Raw genomic sequence first — 24,056 nt, 5'->3', positions numbered from 1 at the left:
TATATCATGAGTTGATTTAAGCTTTAACTTCTAATGAATAGTTATCAAAATCTCAGTTAAAGTGTTCAAAACCGAGTGCATAATAATACTGAGAAGCTGCTACTGTTCAGCCTGTTCTGTAAATACTATTTTGGTAATGTAGAAAGATGATCAATGTGATACAGTTCCTATATTACGCAGTTTACTTATTTTATACTAAAACACCTTAACTATGACATGGGGTGGGAAACCACAGTGTTTAACATTGCAAAAGCATTTTCCTTAACACACAACTGCCTTATTCATTTAGCAGACTATTACTCATCTGGCTTTCCCCACTTTGATTGGTTAACTATCTATCTAGCCCTGGTGACAACTTGCAGTTTAAATATCCATGCAAACAGCATAAGGATAGAAGTGTATACACTTAAAGAAAAAAAATCATCACAATTTATGTTTTTTTATTCAAGGTTAAGTTGAGTTTTATTACTTTAGCAGGCTGCAAATTCATTCTTAGAGACTGAAGTTTTTAAGTTTAAAACACATACAACTTCGGCAGAGTTTGAACTATAGAAGGATATATACATACAGAAGGGATATATTTAGCTTGACGCCAACTGTAATCATAAGGTAATTTAATTATTTTTCTACCATGATTGTTGAAAGTATTTTACTATTTACTGTTATGGTAGATTGCAGTTTTACTAATACATAAAGTTATTTTGCAAAACAAGATGTTTTCCTATTCTAACAGAGTCATGGTGTAAGGATATTAACCTCAGTAGGACTGTAGTTCCAGCACGGAATATTAGCAACAATGGTCATAAAAAGAGAGTAACAGATGGGATAAATGTTTTGAATCAATTGTGCTCTTTGACAGAAGTTCTGATTTTACAAGACAGAGATATTTAATGTTATAAAAAAACAATTTTTGTGAGCCAAGAATCTTTTTTCTTGCCCGCCCTATACTTTTCTCTTGGCATTTTTAGAGAGGATTTAATTTGTCTAGGTAAGGTTAGATAAATGCAGTCTTATGATAAATGTTGTTTGATGGCAGCTGACTTTAGTAACAACTGTCCAGACCCATGTGAAGGCACATTGGTGCATGCATCTTGTTTAGTTTTTGTTCCCTTACAGACAGTTTTTTGTTGAAAGGAGGTAGAATTAAGTGTGATATTTTGTTGCATGCTATTCATGACCAGCTTCCTGATTTTGATGGATACTAAAGATTATTTATTGTGCTAAACTGTTGAATGTTAGGAAATCTGATTAGCCTAATCTCTCTTTTTACAACTAATTATCAGAACTAATAAAAGTGCATCTTGGCTAGATACAAAAAGTAAAAATTAAATAAAAAGAAAAATGAATTAAGTCCTCTGTGAACCATTTTTGTACGAAGAAACATGAAAAATATTGGTTCAAAAAATTAGAAATACAGCAATGGGACATTCTGTTCTTGGAAGTGACTAAACAGAATGCTTGTTTGAACTAAACAGTATGGGATTCATAGTATAAAAATAAAAATGGAGCCCTTATTACAGATGTAAATTGTAAGCACGTTCACTATTTTTTGTAAGCACAAATTCTGACATTATAAAGATAATTTTAGTGAAAGATTTCTTATAACTTTCCTGCAATGGTACAACTGATGGACACTGTTTTAAACATAATACACATCCAAAAGTTACTAGTAGTGGTGAAAAGCCTGATACTGTGTTTTCATCTCAGCATTTAGGAATGTTTGTAATACATCTGCTTTGGATTGTGCATTTCCTAGTGAATGTAAGCTTAAAGTCTTGGTTCCCTTATTAGGAAAAAGGTGATAATCTGTAAATGGACAAGTATCTGCTTACAGCTCTTCTTTCTTTATTATCAACATTTTAATGGCTGAAAGTGAACCACTTGACTGAATAACTGGATTAGAGCAATCTAATAGGCAATTTACAACACTGATTTACAAAGGGAAAATGTATTACAATTGCTAGTATTAACTTCACAGAACATATTTGTAAATCCATTGAGCAATCAAATGTTGCAGAGGATTTGTGTGTTAATCTGTCAAAAGCATTTGATTTGAATGCTCATTTGAACATAATTAACACCTTAAATTACTAAGTGTTGGAGCTTTTCTTCAAAAGTTTTTTTTTTCAGTTATAAGAGACAAAATGTTACAAAAAACGTTCGTCAGTATCTGCTGCTCTAAACCAGTGTAAGAACATACCACAGGGTAGGTTCATATTTGGACCCTTGTGATTTCTAATACAAACACCACTAGAGATGTATATTTCAGATCATCTGTTACTGATTATGCTGATGATGTTACCTTTGTCTTGGGGGTAGTTTTGATTTAGTAATTACAGCATTGTCAACTCAGTTTTGATGTTTTACAAGAATGGGCAATGAAGCAAATTTTAAAAATGAATGTAAACAAAATTCAATCTATGGGCTTTATTTAGAGAGTTACAGAGAAGAAATATCATATGTTCTGATTCAAAACTAATTTGGTGGCCCTCTCAAATTTCACTTGTAGGAATAGCAAGTGATTCTTGGCTAAAATTAGACTTGCAAGTCAGTATGAGTTGTTAAGGTTTATTATGAAGGATAGCAACTATGTATGTGCATTTCAACCGTTAAATTTTGAAGTCAAGAAAATATCTCCTACACAAGCATTATTATTATTACAATTAGTAAGATTATAACATTAGTACATGTTGGTGTGAAAGACTTGAGATGTACCTCTCTGGACTATATGAAGAGACATGATCAAACTCTCAGATTGTGTGTCCAAAGCAGGTATGTCTCTAGCCTTAAGCAGCATTCTACCTTCACCCAGAATTATGCCACAATACAGACAAAAAAGAAACATTGATTTCAATAATTGGCTTAGCTTCTGGTGTCACTCCAGGGGAACTGAGTATCTGTCTACCTGGGAAGACATGGTTGACAGTCCACGATGCTTTGCCAGAGATGGCCTTCACCTGTCTCCTCAAGGCTTTTAGATACTGGCAAAGAAGCTTGCCTCCCCCATACTGCCTTTTTTAGGCAATGTCCAAACAACAAAACCTCTGACGTAAAGAAATTCACTAAAGACAAACTCAGCTTTATGCTGCTTAATGCTAGGAGTTTAAACAATACACTCCACTCACCTTGGAAAATGCGGACATTTGTGCAGTCACCGAGACTTGGTTCAAGGCCATTGAGAGCACCCCAGTTGTACAAGGTTACAATGTCTTTTACACATTCAGACCCCAAAATGAGAAAGAACCAGAGATGGAGGTGTCACCATTTTTATTACATTGAAATACACTTCAAGACTGGTGAAACAGTACAACTCTCTTGAGCTACTCCAGGTCCAATTAACTATAGGTAAATAGCCCTCCACATCATTGTTAGCTACAGGTCCCCTACCATGAACCAGGAGAGGCACACTGCCTACCTGGACTTGCTCAAGTCACTCAGTATACAGTCATGGGAGATTTCAACTATCCTTCCATTAAACGGGCAACTTACACGAACACAAACATGATTATTATAAGGTTCCTGGACTTTATTAATTCAAATGTCCTGGAATAGTTGCTCTGCACCCCCACAAAGGGCTCAAGTGTCCTGGACCTAGTGCTTACCAACATGAGGGGGGGTCACTGCACAACCCTGTGTGTTAGCTCCCTAGTAAGGTCAGACCATAAACCTGTTTCATTTGAAGTAAAGATCAAACATGACCACCTCTACAGCAGTAAAAAAATTGAACGATTTTTCCAAAGCAAACTATTGCCTACTACGCGATGGTATAAAAAATTTCAAAGCCCCTGCCAACACAGGCAACAAGGACTCCTATGCAGAGGAATAAACAAATGTATCGATTCGGCTGTACCCAGCAGGAACAAAACCAGGTCTTCCCAAAAAATAAAACAGAGTATTGCAGCAGGAAGCACATCACACATAAAATGTCCACCAACACTTGTAGATAAACAAAATACTTTTAATAAAATACTTGCAAGTCGGTAAACGCTTTCACCAAGTAAACACTGGCTTCATCAGACTCTAATGATAATAAAACACAGCCATACACTTTATATGGTCATATGATCAATTAAAACAATTCAAATTCAACAGTAGCATATGTTACACCTCCATTCATTTACATACATTAATTACTTTAAATTACTTTTTCAATGACATCACATATTAAAGGAAAAAGTCCCTTTTCAGTGTATATGCTACAATCTAAAAGCTACATTAAAACATAGTGCCTTACAAATTGAACCAAACCGACTGACAAAACATGCCCTATCTGGGTAGTCTCCTTGTATCAAGTACTTGTTTAATTGAAACCATACTATTTAAACCTGATTCTTTGTCAGCTCTCAGCCTAAGGATCTAAGTTCAGCTTCACTAGTCCTATTTTCAATATTACCCATTCTAGGTCCTACTTGCCACATTTGTATGGCTTTAAACCTAAAATGATGAACACGATCACTAGCTGCCACATACCTAACAAGTGCATTCGTACTATTACCTGTTCTAATACATACCCATGTGGTTCTTGCAATTTTTGTGGTTTGATAGATAGTGATACTACTTTCATGCATCCAGACTTTAAGAGAATGTATACATTTAATGTAAGGGCAACCTGTACTACAAAGCATTTAGTGCACTTAGCACAGTGTGAATGTTGAAAAAAAATTTATGTTGGGAAGACAGATCGCACCCTGAAAGAATGTGTAAGGGAACATTTATATAGTATTAGAACAGATAATAGTACAAATGCACTTGCTGGATATGTGGCAGCTAGTGATCATGTTCATCATTTTAGGTTTAAAGCCATACAAATGTTGCAAGTAGGACCTAGAAAGGGTAATATTGAAAACAGGACTAGTGAAGCTGAACTTAGATGGATCCTTAGGCTGAGAGCTGACAAAGGATCAGGTTTAAATAGTACGGTTTCAATTAAACTGGTACTTGATAAAAGGAGACTACCTAGAGAGGGCATGTTTTGCCAGTCAGTTTGGTTCAAGTTGTAAGGCACTACGTTTTAATGTAACTTTTAGATTGTAGCATATACACTGAAAAGGGATTTTTTCCTTTAATATGTGATGTCATTGAAAAAGTAATTAATGTATGTAAATGAATAGTGGTGTAGAATATGCTACTGGTGAATTTGAATTGTTTTAATAGGTTTATAAGTTCATACTAGGCAATCTGCCCTAGGGCATTTATAAGCCTAGCCAGAGTGTGTTTGGCTTTCGACACCCATTTTAAATTAATTTTGTTATGCCCTTTTTCGAGGTTAGCATACTGTGCCTCTGTCTAACAGTGACACAGAAGTGATACCCGGGGTAAACCTACGATCTGCCATCCACTCATCAAGATTCCTCTTGAAGAGAGTCAATGAGGGACTCTGCCTAACCTGGACTGGGATTTTATTCCAGAGTGAAGGGAGCGCCTCTGGGTTATGAATCTGTCCCTCCAGCATGTCCTATTTATTTCAGTGCTGAGGATCAAGTCTCTCGAGCGCGTAGCTCGATGGGATTTGGATTTTTTGAGGTGCAGCATGTCCATTAATTCCGGGTTGGACATGGCTTTATATGTCAGCCACAGATTGCCTCTGAGCAGGCGGTATGCCACTGAACAGAGCTGGAGTTTCTTTAACCGGGCAGCATATGGCATCTGTTTGAGCCCTTTGATCCTCCTGGTGAGGTACTTTTGGGGTCTTTCCAGTTGCTGCAGGTGTCTGGTAAGGTACATCCCCAAAAGGGGCATTGTACTCAATTATGGGCCTGATGACGGATGAGTAAAGAGGCACAATGACCTCCAATGATCTAGATGTGAATCCCTTCATGATTAGGTGGGCTATATAAAATGTTTTTCTAACCACTTTGGCCACGTGGTTGTCAAATGAGAGATTGCTAGCAACTTGGGTCCCCAGGTCCCTAATTACTTCTTCTGTACTTAATGGACTACGACCTATGTGGTAATTTGTGGGCACTTTGTTTTTGCCAAAGGGGATGACTATACACTTTTTGGCGTTTAGCTTGAGGCCATGGCTCTGGCACCAGTTGTCTGTTTCTATGAGGCCCTTTTGGAGGATGCTTGTGTCAGCTGGAGAGTTGATTATGGCACCCAGTTTGCAGTCATCTGCGAACTTGATCAGCCACAGTCCTTCCGTGTTGGCCTGTACCTCCGAGAAATATATACCGAACAAGAGAGGTCCCAGGAATGAGCCTTGTGGGATGCCACTTGTAACTGGTTTGGAGTCTGACATGGCACCAGCAATTCTAATCATGTGGGTTCTTGTCCTTGAGCCAGTTTGCAACCCATCTAGTGACTTAGGGGTTTATATTTAAGTTGGTGAGCTTATCTATAATGCCCGAGTGGGGTATTGTATTGAAGGCTTTTGCGAGGTCCAGATAGGCTGTGTGGACCACCTTCCCCTCGTCAATGGCCTTGGTGACTGTTTCAAAGAAATCGACCAGGTTTAAGAGGCAGGATCTGCCCTTAACAAAGCCGAACTGGGTAGGATCCAGTGTCTGTAGGTCCCCAATATCTTTATTCATGAGGTCCATGATGATCCTTTCCATAGCTTTGCAGACCAAGCTAGTCAGGCTTATGGGGCGATAGTTTCCAGGATCCGTTGAGGCACCACCTTTGTGGAGAGGGACCACTGTTGCTGTACGCCACTCTTTGGGTACATATCCTGTAGTAAGGCTGAGATTGAACAGTAGTTTTATGTTTGGGTTTAGCTCTTCTTGGAGTTCATGTAGGACGCAGCCCGGGACACTGTCTGGTCCCATTGATGCTGTGTTTTTTGCTTTGGAGAGGGCGGCCCTTACCTGAGCATCTGAGATGTCAGGGGGGCAGCACTCTGCTGGGATAGATATTTGCCCTTTTGGTGGGGGGGGGGGGGGGAGTTTGCGCTGAACCTGTCAGCTAGGATGTTGGCAATGTCTGTGGGTTTGGTGTATTTTTTGTCATTTTGGACTAATTCTGAGCATATCTGGGAATTCCAACCCAGGTTCCTAACATAACTAAAGAAAGCCTTGTCATTATCCTCAGTGTCCTGTGCAATTTTTCTCTCGAAGCTGGCCTTGGACGATTTTATGAGTGCCCGTAGTTTTTTGCTAATACTGATCAGAGATGCCTTCCCTTTTTGGGATTTTGCTCTATCATGTAGTAGCTTCCTCCTTCTATTGTATAGTTTGTTTATGGCTGGGGTCCACCAGACAGGACGTCTGCCTTTGGAGGATTGGGTCTTGGTTTTATTTGGGATTGCATGATCCATGCATTCCTGAAGGTGTTCATAGAATGCGTTTATAAAGGATTCTGCGGTCTGGGCCGTATGTTCCACAGGCCCAGAGGCTTTGAAGGATTCCACCTTGGTTTTGAGGAGTGTGAAATTTGCTTTAGAGAAGTTTTTCACTGTGGTTTTCTGGGCAGGGGGTGGGGATGGGATGTGAATATCCAGTGAGATTAGTTTATGGTCTGATCTTACCAGTGAGGGATACACTTCTGGTCTGGAGCAATAGAGTCCCCATGTTGGTGATGATCAGGTCCAGTATGTTTTCCCCTCTTGTGGGAGTGGTAACAAGTTGTTCCATAGCATTTGAGTTTATAAATTCTAGCAGCCTTTGGGCTAGGGTGTTGGAGCTAGAGTAATGCTCCCTGTCTATGTCTGGGTAGTTGAAGCCGCCCAATATAATGGTGTTTGGAGAGACCTTCATATTTTCCAGTGTTCTCAGAAAGGCTGAGTGGGGTTCCTGGGTTTGGGAGGGTGGTCTGTAGCAGGCTATAAACTGGAAGGCAGTTTTACCCACTGTTAGTTGCACATGGATAGTCTCTGATGCTTCGTGCTGTGCCACCAACCTGGAGGTGTGGGTATCTTTGACGAATATTGATACTCCCCCTCCTTTTGTGGTTCGGTCTAAGTTTTGGGGCCAAAAAGCATGGTATGAGGTATAACCTGGTAGTGCTGGGGTGCTCTCGGGAGCCTTGAACCAGGTTTCTGTTACTGCACAGATATCAATGTTCTCCATGCTAAGGAGAGTTTTGAGTGCATGCATCTTGAGGTTTAGACTTCTGGCGTTGAGTAGCATTACTCTTAGTTTCTTATCCCTTGTGATATCTATGGAGGTGGGTTTGTCTTTTGAGCCTTGCCTAAAAAAGGCACTTTGGGGGTAGCAAGAGCCTTTGCAATATCCAAAAGCCCAGGGGTGACAGGTGCAAGCCATCCCTGGCAAAGCATCGTGGCTTGTCGAGCATGTCATCCCAGGCTGACAGGCATTGGATCCCCTTTGAATGACACCAGTACTTAAGCCAATTGTTGAAATTGATCATCTTGTCTTCATATTATGGCATCATTCTTGGTGAGGGTAAGATGCTATTCAAGGTCAGGGTCATACCGGCCTGGGCTACATGCTCAGAGAGCTCCTCTATGTCTCTTTTCATGTAGTCCAGGGAGGTACGTCTCAGGTCGTTCACACCAGCATGGACAATGACTGAGTCATATTTGTACTTGCCTTGGATTGACCTGCGTGCTTGTGTTATGTGGCGGATCCTAGTGCCCGACAGGCAGCTCACCGTGACCTTCTCCTTGTTCAGCCTGGTGAGCAGGACGTCAGTGTGCCTGACGATAGAGTCACCTATTACAAGTGTATCAGGTGTGTTGTTTAGCCTTAAGGGCTGTTGCTGTTCGGCACACTGGCTTTGTGAGCTATGTGTTGCACGTGTTTTGTTTTGGGGTAGCAGTTGCTTGGGTGTCTGCTTTGGAGGTCTCTGCTGCTTAGGCAGATTTTTATTTAGAGCCTCCGAGTATGTTTTTGTGTGTTTATGTGTTTGGTTTGCTGTCGTGGTAGGTCTATGTGAGACTGGAATTGTAGTGAGTGTGGTTTCCTTCTCCTCCTGACTGGTTACATCAGTACTGAGTTGAGAGAGCTTAGCCTCCAGTTTAGCTATATGGTTGCATCTCTCACATGTGTTGGAATTTGTTGGGAGGAGGAGAGGGTTGTCTGTGTACATGAGGCAGTTGTAACATTGCGTCAAGATTCCCAGATTCACCAGCTGGACCAGAGAGGAGATTGACAACTGACCTTTGGACATGCTAGAATAGTATTGGGAATTCCTGTATAATTGAAAAAAAGGGCCAATGGGGAACAAGGTACTCAAGGGGAGTTTGTGAGGGTGTAGTGCTTTTAATTTTTTAGTGCTGACTTAGTGAACAAGTGCCAGGTAACTTAAATGCAATGTGTTACAGGTAACTTAAATGCAAAAAATGACAAACAGTAACTTTCTTTCAAGTGAAACAAGGAAATAAGTACAGTAAGCAATGCAGATATCACTAAGGATCCACAGAAGTGCTGAAAAGCCACGTTTTAGGTGGAATTAACGTTTCAGGGAAATAACAAGCAAACAAATAACAAGCATACAAACAAAGCTAGATTCAGCAGGCCTGGATCTAGTCTATGCTACAGCAAACAAGGTGTACCAATTTCAGTAAGAAACAGTTCAAATATGCAGGCACTATAAGCCTTTAACCAGAAATTCCCAGCTCAGAAGGGCAGAGTCCAGCCTCTCCTCCCACAAGAGTGCAGACCACGAACTTTCTTAATGTAAAATAACTGGCCTGAAGCCCAAGTGCTTAAACCAAAACTAATACACTTTTACAATAACAGACACTGGGCCCTCAATCAGCAGTTCCCAACTTAGAAGGATGTAAGCTACCTGTCCTGCCACCACAGTGCAGCCCACAAACCTTCCTAATGTAAAACAACTGATCTGAAGCCCAAGTGCTTAATCCAAAAGACTAATTGAGCATATGACTACATAAAGTGTATGGCTATGTGTTTTACTATCATTACGGTCTGATGAAGCCAATGTTTACTTGGTGAAAGCGCTTACCGACTTGTAAATATTTTATTAAAAATATTTCATATATCTACGAGTGTTGGTGGACATTTTACGTGTGTTGTGCTTCCTGCTGCAATATTGTGTTTTGTTTTACTTGAATTTTATATACTGCTGGCTGGTTTACCCATTGGGTGATTGTGTACACTACGTTTTTCCCAAAAAACAAGACACCCTGATGGACTGCAATTATCAATAAGCTATACAACAAAAGAAAGAAACTTATATCTAAGAACAGGAGGGAACTTACTCAAGAGATGAAGAATACCCTACACAGCTTGAACAAGCAAATCAATTATCTTGTTAAGTCTTCTACGAGTCTAAATTAGCATCCCTAGCTAAAGACAATCATAAGACATTCTTTAGCTATGTCCAAAACTTACAAAGGAATGCCCAACTGTGTGCAGAACTTATAGTGGATAGTACCACTTACACTGAACCTGAGGAAATTGCCAACCTCTTAACCAACAGGTATGGCAATAACACCACTCCCCTTGTCCCCACCACACATACCCCAAAGCATTCCTGACACCTGTCCTCCACTGAGCATTTCCACAGAACAGGTCATACAAGCACTCTCCAAGGCCAAAAACACTGCCTCTATGGGACCAAATAACACCCCAAGCTGCTTACTAAACAATCTAAAACAAACAATAGTGGAACCACTCGGCACTCTCTAACCATAGCCTGAAAACTGGCTTTGTCTCAGCAGAGTGGAGAACAGCAATAGTAACCCCCTTCCACAAAGGGGGTCCATCAACTGACCTTAGGGAACTATTGACCGATAAGCTTAACCAACAAATCTGTAAAGCCATAGAAAGAATCATCATGGACCCTATCCACAAGGACACAGGTGACCTTTAAACCTTTGACCCGATCCAGTTTGGTTTCATCAAGGGTAAATTTTGCTCATTAAACCTAGTGGACTTCTTTGAGAATGTCACCAAAGCCCTTGATGAGGGCAAAAATAGTACATACTACCTATCTTGATTTAGCCAAGGCTTTTGACACAATCCCCCATTCATGTATCATACAGAAACTCTCCCAGCTGGGGATTCACCAGTACATCACTATATGAGTAGTAAACTGGCTCACTGACAGAGCACACACTGTCAAAGTTGGGGAATCCACCTCGACTAGCTACCAGTGGGGTACCACAAGGATCTGTGCTGGGCTCTCTACTGTTTAGATTCTATTTCTCTGAAGTCCAGGAAAAAGCAGATGGCCTGTGTCTTATCAAGTCTGCAGATGACTGTAAACTGAGCGCAATCAGAGTTCCTCCAATGAAGTTAACATATTACAGAAAGGGCTGACAAATGATTGGTGCCAAACTCAAGGACTAAAACTTAACACAAAAAAAGTTTTAATATCCCCTTTGACAAAGAAGTAGCCCCTGCTAATTATGATATAGACAGCACCCATCTAAGCTCAGAATCAGTGGTGTGAGACTTGGGAACACAGGTTGACAGCAATCTAAACTTCAATCACCATGTATCCGTAGTGGTAAGAAAAGCATTCTACATTGCGCATCTCATAAATAAGGCATCGCATTTGAGACCAGTGAGGTTATAGCTCCTCTGTACTTAACCCTTATCAGAACACTAATTGAGTACAATGCCCCCTTCTGTATGTACCTCACCTGACAATTGTAGCAACTGGAGAGACTTCAGAGGTTTCAGGAGAATCCAGGGCCTCCAAAACATGACATTGATGGAACGACTGAAAGCCCTGTCACTGTACTATGCATCATACAGGTCTACTGAGAGGCGACCTGTGCCTGGCATACAGAGCAGACTCTGACCCTGTCCTAATGGAAATGCTGTACATCTGCAAATCAAATGGGACAAGAATACCTTGATCCAGGGATCTCAACCTAGCCTGTGACATTAACAAAATGTGCTGGAGAGACAGATACATTTCTCAGCAACTGCCGCTCCTCTGGAATAAGCTTCCCCTCCATGTGAAGCAGAGTTCCTCAATGACCCTATTCAAGCACAACCGTGACAACTGGATGGGTGACAGTAAATTCATCCTGGGGGGTCACATCTATGTCCCTCATGGACAGGAGCAGTTGATGTTGATCACAGAATCACTCTGCTAACAATGACCATCTAACTATGGTTAATAAGGGTACTAAGATTATTACACAACTATGCTTGTAAAGGCCCTAGGACCATTAGCCTAGTAACATCCTATGAACCTAAGAACATTATAAGAAGGTTATAAGAAACTTACAACAGTACATGATGCTATATTGAAGCTTATCAGAGGTTCACGAAAATCAATACCTCATTGCTAACTGTATATATTTATTAGCCAATTTTTTTAACAGAATCAAGGATTTCTCTGATATACTTTCCTATCATCTTTACCATTCAAATTTATATGTACTACAGCTAGTTTACGGCTTACCTTTATTAGGAACATAAAAGAACACTTCACTTACACAATCTAGGGTAATATAAGCTGTTCTTTATAAATGCATTTCTTATGCTTATGATCTCTTCAAGAATGTTTCCCCAGTTTACAGTTGATTTTTTAAAGGTCTTAAAAAAAAAAAAAGAGAGTATCTTGCTAGACAAAGTTACTATTATAGGTTTAAATAACTGTATTTCAGTGTACATTATGTCATGTGATGCTTGGTTGCTTGAAAAGCTGGTGTAATCTTAATGCATCCAAGGATAAAATTAATAAAAATAAAGGAAATGTCCCTCCCCACAAGAAAAGCAATGTCAAAGAAAATAGGAGAGTACTGGAGTTTAGTCCAGGTGACAATATAATAAAACAAGGAAAGTAACAAAGAAAAAAAAACTACACTAAAATTTCTTAGAAGAAAGATTAACTAAAGTTTGTGTCACTGAAGATATAAAGGTCAAGCTAGAGGACTGAAATGTCTTTGGGACATAAAACGTGCTCTAGGACTTACAAAATGAAGATGTTTCCTCTTCTCGCACATTTCAAAAACATATAAGGAACTCAGGACTATATTTACTGGGGAATGCCACAACTATTCACAGATGTATTCAAATGAAAACTGACTGTGAGAGCCTGCCTCATCAGAAGAGATTTATTCCCTTCCCTACTACTCATGGCATCTTGGATTAATACAATTTTGGACATGATCCACTCACAGTATATCTAAAAGTCTGCCCTAAAACCATGACCAAATATTCCAAACCCCAGGGAGGATTACTGAAAATGTAAACAAATAAGCACTTTAGTGCATTAAAATATCAAAATGACTTGATCATTGTGAACTTTCTTTGGCTGTCACATGGGATAAAACAGATGGTAAATACACTGTGTAATGAGCATCTAACATAAACTGTATACACACAGAGATGCATATTTAATTTTTTTCTTTAATGCATATATGTCACACATGCACATATAAAGTTTACAGAATGAGGAATAAGTGAACAACAAAAAGAGGACTATGCCTTCATAAATTCCAAATTTACAATGCAGAATCTGCAACCAGAAAAGTAAGCATTGTGGCAAAAAAAAAAAATCAAACCTGTGAAAAACACTGAGGCACAGAAGGTTCTAATGCAAGTGAAAACTACAAACATAATAAAGATACTGCAGATAATGGCCTTAGGACTTATTAGTGTGAATTGTTCTCCTACATGCCTGCCAGTTGTCAAACCTCTCCATAGCAGTTTGGCTCATTCATTCCTCCATTGTAGGCATCTCCCAGTGAGTGCAAGAACCAACAAGGGGACTATCATGCAAACAGCAATGTAGTTGACTTTTGCCCACAGTGACATCCCAGCAATGACAGCATTTGTTATGACCTTTCTCTGTCCCCAGTGGCTGATATGAGCAAGTTTCATTGTAGGAGCATTCTATGCCATCCCTCTAGGTAAGTGTGCTCCCACACAAATGCCTAAGATGGACACCTGGCAAATACATTTTAAATACGGTTGAGGGTAGCTGACCTGCACTAGATTAGCTCTGAAGAAAGCAATGAAAAAAAATGTATTTAAAAACACCGGTGCCTAGGGATGACAACCGAAGTTAGACATGAAGAAGGAAAAAAACCCTAGCCACCTAAAGCATAAAAATATGTACGCTTTAACAAAACTTAATCTTTAGGTTTCTAAGGTAACCCTGATGCTAAAGATATAGAATGAATATGAAAAAAATACAACAAATATAATCCCAGTATAAAATAAGCAGCAGACAAGTAGCAATAAAATGCAAATAACTTACTCCAGAAATAAACAGCACTTTTCTTGGAGAACATTATCAATTGTCATGTGCTACTCTGTCACATGAATTTTGTTTTGTTTAAGAAAAGTCCAAAAAACAAAGAAAGAGCATTCAAATTTATATTATTTTTCTCTAAATTTTAGTGGCCATAGAATTAATATAGTTAAGAGACTGGTAGCCTGAAGGGCGGGTGGGGGTGGGGGTCGGGGTTTGGAGCTCTCCTGGAAAAAAGAAGTTATGTACTCACCATAACATTCCATCTGAGTAGGTAACTTCATTTGTCAGCAACCTGTGGGTATCAGATCCAACCTCGTATCCGAGCCGGCAGCTTTCCAAGCTAAAAGATCCGAGTTCTCAGCTCCTCCCCTTACCCATAATACCCTGCTACCTCCCCCCAGTCCTCAGATCGAGTTTGCCAATTATGCACCCAAAAAAGAACAATCTAACACACTCGAAAGAGGAACACTAACCTGATGCATGACAAAGGGAAACCTTCCGTCACAGATATAACCATGAAACAGGCTAGGGGGAAGGAGGGGGGGGGTCGGTTGCTGACAAATGAAGTTACCTACTCAGATGGAACGTTATGGTGAGTACATAACCTCTTTATCTGAAGTAGTTAACTTCATTTGATAAGCAACCTGTGGAACAGAGTCCCCAGCTACCAAAAACCTTGGGCGGTCCTCAAGGAAGGATATTCTGGAGCACTGCGGAGCCAAATGCTGCCCTACTTCTGGATATCAGATCCAACTTATAATGAGAAATGAAGGTATGAGAAGAGGACCAAGTAGCCGCTGAGCAGATGTCATCTAGAGGAACTTTTGACCAGAATGCTGCAGAAGTAGCCATAAAATGGGTAGAATGGGCCAGCCGGAAGCTAAATAAGCATGGACGATGCAGTGGGATATCCATCTAGTTAAGGTAACTTTCGTAATAGGCTTTCCCAAAGATGGCTTAGCGAAAGACAGAAAGAGCTGATCCGATTTCCGAGTAGTCACTGTCCTGTGCAAGTAAAAACGCAATTGTCTGTGCACATCCAATAAGTGCAATCTGTATTCCCCTTTGTTCTGAAAGTTGGGGAAGAAAACAGGCAAGTTAATGTTTGGTTGATATTGGATTCGGAGGCCACTTTAGGCAAGAATGAAGGGTTAGTCCTGAGAGACGCACTGTCCTTATGGAAGACCAGATACGGGGGGGGGGGTTCATACAAAGGGCTTGAAGTTCAGATACCCTTCTGGCTGAAGTAATTGCAATCAGGAAGGCCATTTTCCAAGATAAGAATTTTAACTCAACCGAAGCTGCCGGCTCAAAGGGTGGGCCCATCAGTGCCTGAAGAACCAAGGTTAAGTCCCATGGGGGAACCGCATTCTTGACTGGAGGTCTCAACAGAAATGTGCCTTTCAAAAAGGTTTTGCATATCTTAGCGGACACTAAGGGACGAAGGTTATCCCCTATGTGGAAATGGGAAATGGCTGCCATTTGGACTTTGACTGTAGAAGCACTGGCTCCTTGGTAGAAAATATGGGACAGGAATTCAAGAACCGTTGGAATGGGAGCAGTAAAGGGGTCTAAATCCCTATGTTTGGCCCAGATGGAAAAATGCTTCCATTTACTTCTGTAGATCTTCCTGGTAGAAGGTTTATGTGCCACCACCAGAATAGATTTTACGGGAGACGAGATACCGGGAGTCCTACCTATTAGTGGAACTGGATCAACCAAGCCGTGAGCTTGAGGTCGTCCAGGTTTGGAGGTTGTAATCCCGCAGGATGTGAGATCAGATCCGGAATGGGATCTAAGATCCAAGGAGAAGCTACGCTGTGAGACCGCAGGTAAGGGAACCAGATCTGGCGAGGCCAGATTGGGGCTTTTGGGGCTATGAGGATTATCTTGCTCCCCAACCAATGAGCTTTCTGCAGAAATTTTGTCATTAGTGGAAGAGGAGGATAAGCATAAAGAAGACCGGGGGGCCAAGCATGAACCAGAGCGTCTCTGGGGCTTTCCCCTGTTGGGGGAATTAGAGCAAAAAACTCGCTGCATTTTGCGTTTGAAGGAGAAGTGAAAAGATCGCAGAAAGGTTGACGCCATCTGAGGAAGATCTGATGGGTTTAGAGACCACTCGTAAGGTGTGAAGATCGAGCGACTCAGCTTGTCCGCTAGAATATTGGATGGAACAGAATGTGCGTTGCTATCAGAAAGCGGTTGATGGAAATCTCCCATTCCCAAACTCTCATAGCCTCCCGACAAAGAGGATAAGATCTGGTTCCTCCCTGTTTGCTGATGTACCAGACTACTGCCATATTGTCTTTCTGAATTGCAATAGTCCCCAGAGGAAGAAGGTCTTGAAGGGCTTGCAACGCTAGAAGCACCGCCCTCATCTCCAGGACATTGATATGCAGAATGGTCTCTAAAGGAGTCCACGTGCCTTGGACGGTTCTGCCCATGGAATGCCCCCCCTACCCAAGGCGAGAAGCGTCCGTGGTCAGCGTGGCTTGGGGTTGAGGCATCACAAATGGTCTCCCCTCCCGCAGCTCTCGGGAATGGAGCCACCAGAGAAGGGAGTTCCTGCAAACCTTGCATAGGGGAATCGGAGAATCCAATGGGTGAAGGAGGAGAGACCATTGAACCTGAAGAGTCCATTGAAGGACTCTCATGTGCAATTGTGCCAGAGGTGAAAGGCTGATGGCTGCCGCCATGGAACCTAGGGCTCTCAGGACACATTCTGCAGGCAGGGCTGGGGACTGAAGAAGCGCTATTACATGGAGTGACAAGTTGCGCAACCTGTCCACTGTTAGAAAGGCTTTGGATTGGAGCGTATTTATCCTGGCCCCTATGAAATCCAGAACTTGCACAGGATGAAGAGACGACTTCTGAAAATTTATGGTAATGCCTAGATGCTAGGCCAAGGATAAGGAATAATCCCTGGCGGAGCAGAGCAGATGCCTGGTGGGGGTGGTGAGGAACCAGTCGTCTAGGTACGGAAAGACCTGAATTCCCTGAAGTCTCAGGTAGACTGCTACAACTGCCATGACCTTGGTGAACACCCTGGGTGCTGTAGTGAGGCCAACTGGGAGAACCCTGAACTGAAAATGACTGGCTCCTAGCCGAAAGCGGAGAAACCTCCTGGACCGTCTGTTCATGAGAATGTGGTAGTACGCATCCTTGAGGTCTATGGAGCACATCCAGTCGTTCTCCTGTAGAAGAGGGAGAATAGACTGCAGAGTGACCATCCGGAATTTCTCTTTGGCAATGAACAGGTTTAGAGTTGACAGGTCGAGGATTGGCCTTAAGTCCCCCGTCTTTTTTGGCACCAAAAAAAACCTGGAGTAATTGCCCAACCCAGATTGCTCTGGGGGGACGTACCGGATGGCCCTTTTTTCTAGCAACTTCTTTATTTCTGAAGCCACCGCCTCCCACTGATTGGGTGGGACATCAGGAAGGCACTTTGTTAGTGGGGGAAGATTCAGAAAGGGGATAGTGTAACCTCTGGATATTATTCGGAGCACCCAACGATCTGTAGTAATGGACTCCCAACTTTGTAGGTGCTCCGAAAACCGCCCCCTGACTGCCTCCAGAGAAGGACAGCCAGGCAAGCCCTCAGGGCTGCTGCACGGGTCGGTCCGAGAAAGGTTCTCTGGACTCGAAATTCTTCAGCTCCCCCCCCTCTGCCTCTGGGCCGGCGTCCACCTTGCCCTCCTCTGCCTCTGAAGGATGAAGGGTCCGGAGCAGGACGGGACTGATGGGACTTCCGGAACCACATCTTCTTTTGTCCTCTCTGGTTCCTTGAAAAGGACCTTTGAGGATTCGAGAAGCAGATCCCAATGGCAGTCAGCATCTTCCCATCTTTCTCGCAGCAGAGTATCGTGGACGGTTTTGCCGAATAGCATAGAACCGTCAAAGGGTAGGTTTGCAAAGGACGCACTGAAGGGTTCTGCAAAGTCGCAAAGGCGAAGCCAGGTGTGGTGCCACAAGGTGACCCCTGCCCCGCTGGCTCTAGCCGCTCCCTCCGTGGCATGGGAGAGAGGCCGCGTGGAAGTGGCCATGCGAGCCAAGAAGGTCCGTTTGTCCTCAGCCGCCATAGACTCTAGGGGAGCTTAAGCATATTCTTTTATCAGACCCCGCTGGAGTCTAATGACATGTGCCAGATAATTCAGCATCCTTATAGAAAAGGTGGCTGAAGCAAACATCCGCTTTCCAATACGGTCCATCGTCCGAGACTCCCTATCAGGAGGATGGACCGAGGAACTTTCTTGCGCTAGTTCCTTCTTGGTGGCAGCCACAACCACCATGGCATCTACTGGGGAATCTTTATTCCATGCCGGTTTGTCAGGGGGAGGACTAAGTATCTTGTCCGGTCTTCTAGGGATTAGCTCCACGGTGTCCGGCTCCTTCCAAGCCCTGGTAGCAATCAAGTCTATCAGGGTATCAGCCGGGGGGGGACACCCAAGAGGTAGATGGGCCTGCGAACACCTCCAGAAACACAGACTCATCCAAGGAAGGTTTTTGGGCTGACCACCCCCTCTAATATGCAGCATTTCCATAATGTCTCCAAAGGAGATGCCTTCAGGGGGTGACCTTGGGGAACCTTCCCCTTCCTCTAAGTCCGTGTCCTCCGTGAGGGACTCTGGGGAGTCCAAGTGCCTCCTCTTGCACTTTCGTTTGTGAGGGACCTCCTTGGCGGGGCTGTCCGAGGAGGGCTCACCAACGGGGTCCTGTTCCCCTACAGGAACCAACTGGAGTGCTGGCACAGGCTGTACCTGGGGCTGGATGATGGAAGACAGGCCCAAATGCGAGGGAGTGAGGGGTGGATCCACAGCCCAGACTGGGGACCTGGAACTCCTTGACAGTACCCTCTCCACCACTTCTAAAGCCAAGGGTGAACCACTCTCCCCTGGCTCTGAGGGTAGCCCCCTCGGCTCCGACGTGAGGACCGGTGCCGGAGCCGACGCGATCGGACCCGAAAGGGGAGTGTGCTCTGACCGAAACGGAGCTGAAGACACTCACTCCTGTGGATCCGAAGCCCGGCTCTCGGCCCCAAGAGGTTGGATCCGACACGCTCAAGGGTACAGACAGTGTCGAAGTAGCCACCACTGTCGGCGCCGACTCCCTGGCTCAGAGACGGCTCGGATCCAAAGACTCCGAAACCCGATAGTGAATCAGAGAAGGAGCAAGTGGGGAAAAGAAAGGGGCCAAGCTCCCCCCCAGAGGGGGGGGGCAAGAGCACCCCCATCTGCATTTGGGCCTGCAGGAATCGACGCATCATCCGGTCCATATCAGCGTCAGACATACTCCTAGTAGACCTTGAAGAGGTCATCGAGGCGGGCCGGGAAGGCCGCCTAGATGACCTCGAAGGAGACCGGGACTCCTCCTCTGGCTCCGGAGAAAAGCGGGGAAAACGGAGCCGAGAGAGTGAAGGACCGGAGACCCTCCTGGGAAAGTCAACTAATTTAGCAGGTGGAGCAGAAGGATGAGATTCTGCCCGCCGCTTGCGGCTCTTATGCCGGTCCTTATCCCTATGCCTCTTCTCTTTGCTAGAAGAGTCCCCCTCTCCCTGGGACAGAGAGGGAGGTTGAGTCCCTGCCAGGGGAGGGGAAGCTGAAGGTTGGACAGCCGCAGCTGTGACTGGTGCCGCTGAGGGAGAGGAGGAAGAAGAATCCGTGGGCAAAAGTCCCACTAGGATTAACTTATTCCTCCTATCCCTCACAGCCCGGGGGTTAAAGGCTGCACACACTTGGCAGCCTGAAGACAAGTGGGCCACCCCCAGGCAGAGAACGCACTGAGTGTGGCCATCCGCTGGGGACAGCTTATGACCACATTCAGTGCATTTAGAAAAAAATGGCCTTAGGCCCCTCAGCCATCGCACGTTGAAACGCACCTACACACAGAGAAGGGGAGGGAAAAACTAAAAATTTACACTAAGTACCACGAAAAAACACCGAAAAATACAGAGACAGAAAACTAAAGGCCTACTACACTCAAACACACTGAAAAAACACTAAAAACTTTGAAGAAAATAGTTTTAAATAGTTTTAAATACTCTCACCAACACCAAGAGCTCGTCACTTATGCTGTCAGAAGCCGCGGCAAACGAGATCTGAGGACTGGAGGGAGGTAGCAGGGTATTATGGGTAAGGGGAGGAGCTGAGAGCTCTGATCTTTTAGCTTGGAAAGCTGCCAGCTCGGATCCGAGGTTGGATCCGATATCCACAGGTTGCTGATCAAATGAAGTTAACTACTTCAGATCACTTTTTAATGCCTTATGAAAATGTTTTGGTTTTTGACATTTTGTGTTTATATTGTGGGTTTTTACGTTTCAATTGTGATATTTTCAGTCCCAATATTTAACAAAACTCGTTGTTTTGTTATTAATACAGAACAGGTGATTACTGAGGAAGACAAACACAACTTACATTTTAATTTTTGGCAGTTCGCTGCACATAACTATGGTATTTTAACCAACTTTATGGATAAGAAAGAACTGAAACTGCAGGGGGACACTATCTGAAGAAATTGTTTTTGGCTTTAACATATTGAAGCACATTATCCAGCTCTGTTAAGAGTACCACATCCCATTAGTATAGCAATAACACACGCCTGGGTGTGGGTAATGCTGGATTTACCCACGGTTGGCGTGGTTTGGTCCTGTGGGCGAAGCCCGAGGGACCAAACAAAGCCAACCGTGGGTAAATACAGCATTACCCACACCCAGAAGTGGGTTATTGCTATTATACCATGACATTATTTAAGAAAAGAAACTATTACTTTTCTTAAATAATGGCATAGTATAATGCCTGTTTGCTGCCCTTCCGCAGATGTCTGGCATCTGCGGCAGTTCTGATGTACTGCGCCTGCGCAGTACATCAGAGCTGTGGGCAAAAGCAACGGAGAAAGCAAGATCTCCGTTGCTTTTTTTTTAGTGTTTCGCTATGTTAAATGGGTTTAACATAGCGAGACAGCTTTAAAATAAGCAATGGAGATGTCCGTTGCTTATTTTAAAACTGTCTCGCTATGTTAAACTCATTTAACATAGCGAAACACTAAAAAAAGTAACGGAGATCTTGCTTTCTCCGTTGCTTTTTTTTAAAACACTGTCTCGCTATGTTAAATGGGTTTAACATAGTGAGGCAGCTTTAAAATAAGATCTCCGTTGCTTATTTTCAAGCTGTCTCGCTATGTTAAACCCATTTAACATAGCGAGACAGTGTTTTAAAAACTGAGTTATACTAATGGAAAAAAGTCCGGGCGACCGGACCTTTTTCCATTAGTATAACTCGATTTACAACGGGCACGCTGGCCAATCAGTGTGCACGTTTTGGAATAATAATGGGGGGTCATGGTATAATACTCATTATCTACTACAATGTGACATCGCTGGCATTTTTAAGTATGTATAATCAAAAATGATTTATAAACTGTAAATTTTTGTCATACCATCAAAAGGATATACAGCCTTGCAATGCCCAATTGCTGGCAAAGGATCATCATCTTCAAAATCATCATAAAAGTCGCTGTGAGGTTCAAGAACTGGTTGCTGACTTCTATGTTCTTGATTTGTATCTTCTGTGTAACTCCCCTCAGGGCTGGGCAAAAATAAATAAATAAATTAATTAAATGAAAAAAAAAAAAGGAAAGGATTATCAGTACTGAACATTTTAAAGAATATCAATGAGCATGACAAACGCCCATGTATATATAACCTACCCTATTTTACTTGGACAACAGACAAAAAAAAAATTATTGCCATTTCCCTTATGCATGTTTACAAAATTACGTAAAGTTGACAGATTTTCTAAATAAACCAACCATACTAATTAATGCTCGTATTCACATTGTTATTTTGTACGTTTTCCACTGCATACTGCAATGATGTCAAAGATTACTAAAACATACTGTATTCCTTGTACAAAATTCAATGTAAGACAGTTTTTGAATCAGGATTAATATATATAAGGGTCAATTTTATTTTTTGCACCTGCTAGATCATTCAAAACTATACTAGCCTCAAACAGCTGTAAAATTTTACAGAAAGTCTAGAGAATTTTTTTTTTCTGCAGAGATAAGTTTAAGTCATTTATGAAACAGACATATAGCTCAGTCATCCTTACAAATGCATTCAGCTTTCTGCTCTGTCCAATCAACCCAATAACATTTTTTAAGCAGCACAACAAAGCGAATAGTAAAAAAATGTCAAACAGCACACTGGTTATCATGGTCTAGTGAGAACAGTTTAAAATCTATGCAGTTATTAGTAACAGTAGCTGCTGATACAGGGATGACATTTTCTAGGTTTATTTGTGTAGCAGATATAGAAAAATATGGTGTCAATAAATCATTTTCAATCCATAACATGCTGAGCACTGAGGAATGCCCTTCTCAAGTACTGAATATAAATATCATAAAAAAGGTAGAAAATAACATGCCTTCTTACCATACTAGCTGACCTACTAACAGAACTTCCCTAATGAGGCCCTACAGTTTTGGTTAATTTTCTCCAGACATCACAATCAGGCAAATTTCCAAGTGATACCATGCTTGAAAATGTAAACTCCGTGCTAACACATGATGTGATATGTGAGGTGAGAGAGGTAACTGCCCCAGGCACAAATTGTTAGGGAGGACTGATAAGGATCTCTCTTTGATACAATACCGGCTTTTAAAAGCAGGTATTACATTTCCAGTCAAACCTGAGCAGCGTAGCACTCCATGTGTGATTTAAACTGTAGCAAACAGTTTACTAAATATTTTTTTTTTTCAAACTAAAACTGGAGTGCTATAACGCTCAGTGCAAGAAGCAGGCAGGGTATATACACAGCAGTTTGCTACAGTTTAAAAGAAGTAATGATTATTATTTTTTTAATAAAATGTGTGGAAGGAGGATCAGGGGCAGAGCACAGAAACAGGACCTGAATGGCAGGGGGGGGGGCATGTCAGTAGAAGGGATGGAAATGGAACAGCTTGGGGGGTGTGGGGTCGGACTGTAATACAATGATACAACAAAGCAATTGCCTTATTACAGTAAAGTTTTTTTTTTGGTCTTCAATGGAAGAGCTAGGGGGTGTGTGGATCTAACTGCTACAATATAGTGATTGGCTTATTTGAACTAATTGATTTTCTGTGAGTATGGCACTGGCTTCTGGTACTGGCACAGGGTGCTGGTTGAGATGGCTATGCTTCTGCTTGATGGTTTTTCTGGTTGAATTCAATCCCAAACAATAATCCACCAAAGTAGGAAGAAATTGACAACAGGCCAAGGACCAGGATTCAGAAGGGTGAGTCCTAAATTGAGGAAGAACCAAAGTAAGCTTGAATCATGAAGTCATTATCAAGATAATACTGGTTCATATTGACCTGCTTTACCATTCTTTAGAAGGGGGTTAACAGCATGAGGGTTGGTATTGACAAGATGTAGATGGTCTTGGGGCTCAATTGTTTTGTATTCCTATGACCTCTATAATGAAGAGATGCTTTAAGAATCAAGTTGCTGTAGTGCATATATCTGCACAGGAAATATTCCTGAAGTAAGCACTGGAAGCAATTGTACCTGAAGTGATGCAAACTTTTATCTGCCAGAGGCCAAAAGATGATGCCCGTCCACAATTCACTTCAAAACAGTTTGCTCAGCAACTGCAAGCCTCACACTCCCTGAAGTGAACAAGAAGTTAAGCTACGCAGTTTTCCTACTCTGATGCACTCACCAGGTGAATCTGAGAAAGTGGTGCATGTCCACAGTGAGAAGAGCTCTTTCAGTTTCAGTTTCTGCTGTGGCAAAGAAAACAAGCAGATGAATGTAATAGCTCAAGAACAAATTTGAAACCACTTTTGGGAAGAAGCATCAGTTAATTCTAATACACAACAGATCCTTGTGAAAGATCAAATAAGTTTGGGGTGTGAACGAAAACTACTGCACTAGAAAACCTTGCATTTACACAGAAGAAACACCCTAATAGAGGAAGATATCCACAGAAAGA

At 42.4% G+C, this 24,056-nt stretch overlaps 1 protein-coding gene across 1 annotated transcript in view; it reads right to left on the bottom strand.

Annotated features, from left to right (window-relative positions):
- Window positions 1–24,056, bottom strand: part of FNBP1L (formin binding protein 1 like) — an 879,562-nt gene that overhangs the window by 93,152 nt on the left and 762,354 nt on the right. Inside the window, exon 9 of the mRNA XM_044086824.1 lies at window positions 21,520–21,668. Coding sequence (XP_043942759.1) covers window positions 21,520–21,668 — 149 coding nt within the window. The remainder of the gene's footprint in view (window positions 1–21,519; window positions 21,669–24,056) is intronic.

The sequence above is a fragment of the Protopterus annectens genome, chromosome 10.part0, assembly GCF_019279795.1.
Source record: "Protopterus annectens isolate FY-2018-M chromosome 10.part0, PAN1.0, whole genome shotgun sequence".
Lineage (NCBI taxonomy): Eukaryota > Metazoa > Chordata > Ceratodontiformes > Protopteridae > Protopterus > Protopterus annectens.
The sequence above is the reverse complement of the archived record's forward strand: the minus strand, read 5'-3'. Positions and strand labels throughout refer to the sequence as shown.